The 2,349-nt window shown below is 45.8% G+C and overlaps 1 protein-coding gene across 1 annotated transcript in view; it reads right to left on the reverse strand.

Moving 5' to 3' along the window:
- LRP11 (LDL receptor related protein 11) overlaps positions 1-319 on the reverse strand; it is a 17,832-nt gene extending 17,513 nt beyond the window's left edge. Inside the window, exon 1 of the mRNA XM_014950506.1 lies at positions 262-319. Coding sequence (XP_014805992.1) covers positions 262-319 — 58 coding nt within the window. The remainder of the gene's footprint in view (positions 1-261) is intronic.
- Positions 320-2,349: the final 2,030 nt, after the last annotated feature.

Genomic DNA, 2,349 nt, shown 5'->3' on the forward strand with positions numbered 1-2,349 from the left:
CGGCGCGGCCGCGTTCAGCACCCCCCGCCCTGAACAGCTCCGAGGGGCGGGGCCGACGCGGCCACGCCCCCGAAACAGGCCACGCCCACTCGTCACGCCCACACCGTCGGCCACGCCCATCCATGTGGCCTCCAAAAGCCCCCACCGCTCCGGCCCTTCCCGGCCCCTAAAAGAAGGGGGTTTCTCCGCAAACGCGCTCCAAATGCACCTCGGTTCCCTTGGGAAAAGCGTCACGGGAGCTCCTGCGAGTGTGTTCGTCACCGGACGTTACGTATTTGTTGAAGAAGATGGGAGTCCACATGTTGAGGTTAGCACCCATGGGTCCTGGGGGTGGTCGCTGGAACTGCTGGTGGTTTGTCAAGTGTATCAGTTGTGTGAGCATGAGGAAACAAACAAACGAAAAGAAAAAACTCAAACTTTGGAAGGTTCCAACCCAGGTGTAGCATTTCTGCTCAGAAATTTAAAAAAAAAATTAAAAAAATCTATCTATATAAAAAGCAAATAGTCAAAAATGTAACGAGCAAAGCTGTGGCTTCTTTAGTTTTAGCAAAATCTCCCAGGTGGGGATGGATCTTAAACACCCCAGGTGATGGCGAAGAACTGATCGCGCGAGTTTTTGAAGTGAAGGGTAAATGATTTTTTAGGAAATGCTCCCCATTAAAAAAAAACCAAAACCAACAAACATCAGCTTTACATCTGTCACAGCTTTTGTTTTAATTTTGTTATGAAATTAAGGCTGATTCTGTGACACAAGTTAGTAAAGGTAATACCTTCCCTGAAAATCAGCAAGTCCCAAAACCAGCAAGTCCCAAAATATCTGCCTCGTTATTTAATTGTCTGATGGATGAAACCTGGAAGCCCCGGGATGGCACCCCAAGGGCTGGCTGTGAGTATTAAGGAAGATAAATACCTCAGTAAGTGTACAGAGATGGTGGTGGGCTTTGCAGTGTGTATGGAGGGGTGGTGTTTGCATTTTTTCTTTATTAATGAGAAGTCAGGCGGTAGCTCCATGTTCCCACACTGGTTTGTTTCACTCTTGCAATCGTATTTAAGTGTAGGCTCATACATTTCTTGAGTTTTGGGAAAAGTCGCAATAGCTGCATCAAAAAATGATCATTATGGTAGGATATTTTCAATATCCTTCATATTTTTGGGGGTTGTTTTAGGCCATGCTCCCGGCATAACTCCCAACGTAACCTCCAAAATAAGTCTACTTGAACATTCTGCCATCACGGGCCCTAAGGTGTTGCCAAGGAAATTTCCACGCAACTTACAGTTTGGATTATGATTTTTCCTTCTCTCCCCCCCAAATCACAGGACTGTAGTTCAGCCATTATTTGAAGCAGTTGGCCCACCAGCAGTGCAGCTTCTGAAGATTGCTTTTCTCTGGCTGTGTGCTCTGTGGGTTCTCCAAATTTCTAGAAATGATGGTTTTGAGACTTCCGGGGGTTGTTTTAGGCCATGCTCCTGGCATAACTCCCAACGTAACCTCCAAAACAAGTCTACTTGAACATCCTGCCATCATGGGCCCTTAGGTGTTGCCAAGGAAATTTCCACAAAGCTTACAGTTGGGATTATGATTTTTTCTCCTCCTCATCCTCCTCCCTCCTCCCCCCAAATCACAGGACTGTAGTTCAGCGGTTCTTTGAAGCAGTTGGCCCATCAGCAGTGCAGCTTCTGAAGATTGCTTTTCTCTGGCTGTGTGCTCTGTGGGTTCTCCAAATTTCTAGAAATGATGGTTTTGAGACTTTCCCTTTCCTGTCCAATTTAGTGGAAACTGGTCAATGCAGTCAAAGGTTATACGAGGATGGAACAGCTAGGCAGTAAGATGATATAATCCTCATTTCCTTTGAAAATTGGGCTAAACTGCCATGATTCTGTTTGGAGAGGTGATCCATCTATTCAGAGATACTGACTGTGAAGCACTGGTTTGCCAGCAGGGACACAGGTTTGCTACTGCTCTGCTGTTTTACCCTCTGATACTACTTGTGCCACCAGAATGTAAAAAATACCCATTTCCTGTCCAATTTAGTTGAAACTGGTCAATACAGTCAAAGGTTATAGGAGGATGGAACAGCTAGACAGTAAGATGATATAATCCTCATTTCCTTTGAAAATTGGGCTAAACTGCCATGATTCTGTTTGGAGAGGTGATCCATCTATTCAGAGATACTGACTGTGAAGCACTGGTTTGCCAGCAGGGACACAGGTTTGCTACTGCTCTGCTGTTTTACCCTCTGATACTACTTGTGCCACCAGAATGTAAAAAATAAACAAAGCTCCTACCACCATTATGGTGGCTGAAGTTGGCAGAGGGAGCAAATCCACCGTGTTGTGGCTTCCTCACAG

The sequence above is a fragment of the Calidris pugnax genome, unplaced genomic scaffold (genome assembly GCF_001431845.1).
Source record: "Calidris pugnax isolate Ruff unplaced genomic scaffold, ASM143184v1 scaffold24, whole genome shotgun sequence".
Classification (NCBI taxonomy): domain Eukaryota; kingdom Metazoa; phylum Chordata; class Aves; order Charadriiformes; family Scolopacidae; genus Calidris; species Calidris pugnax.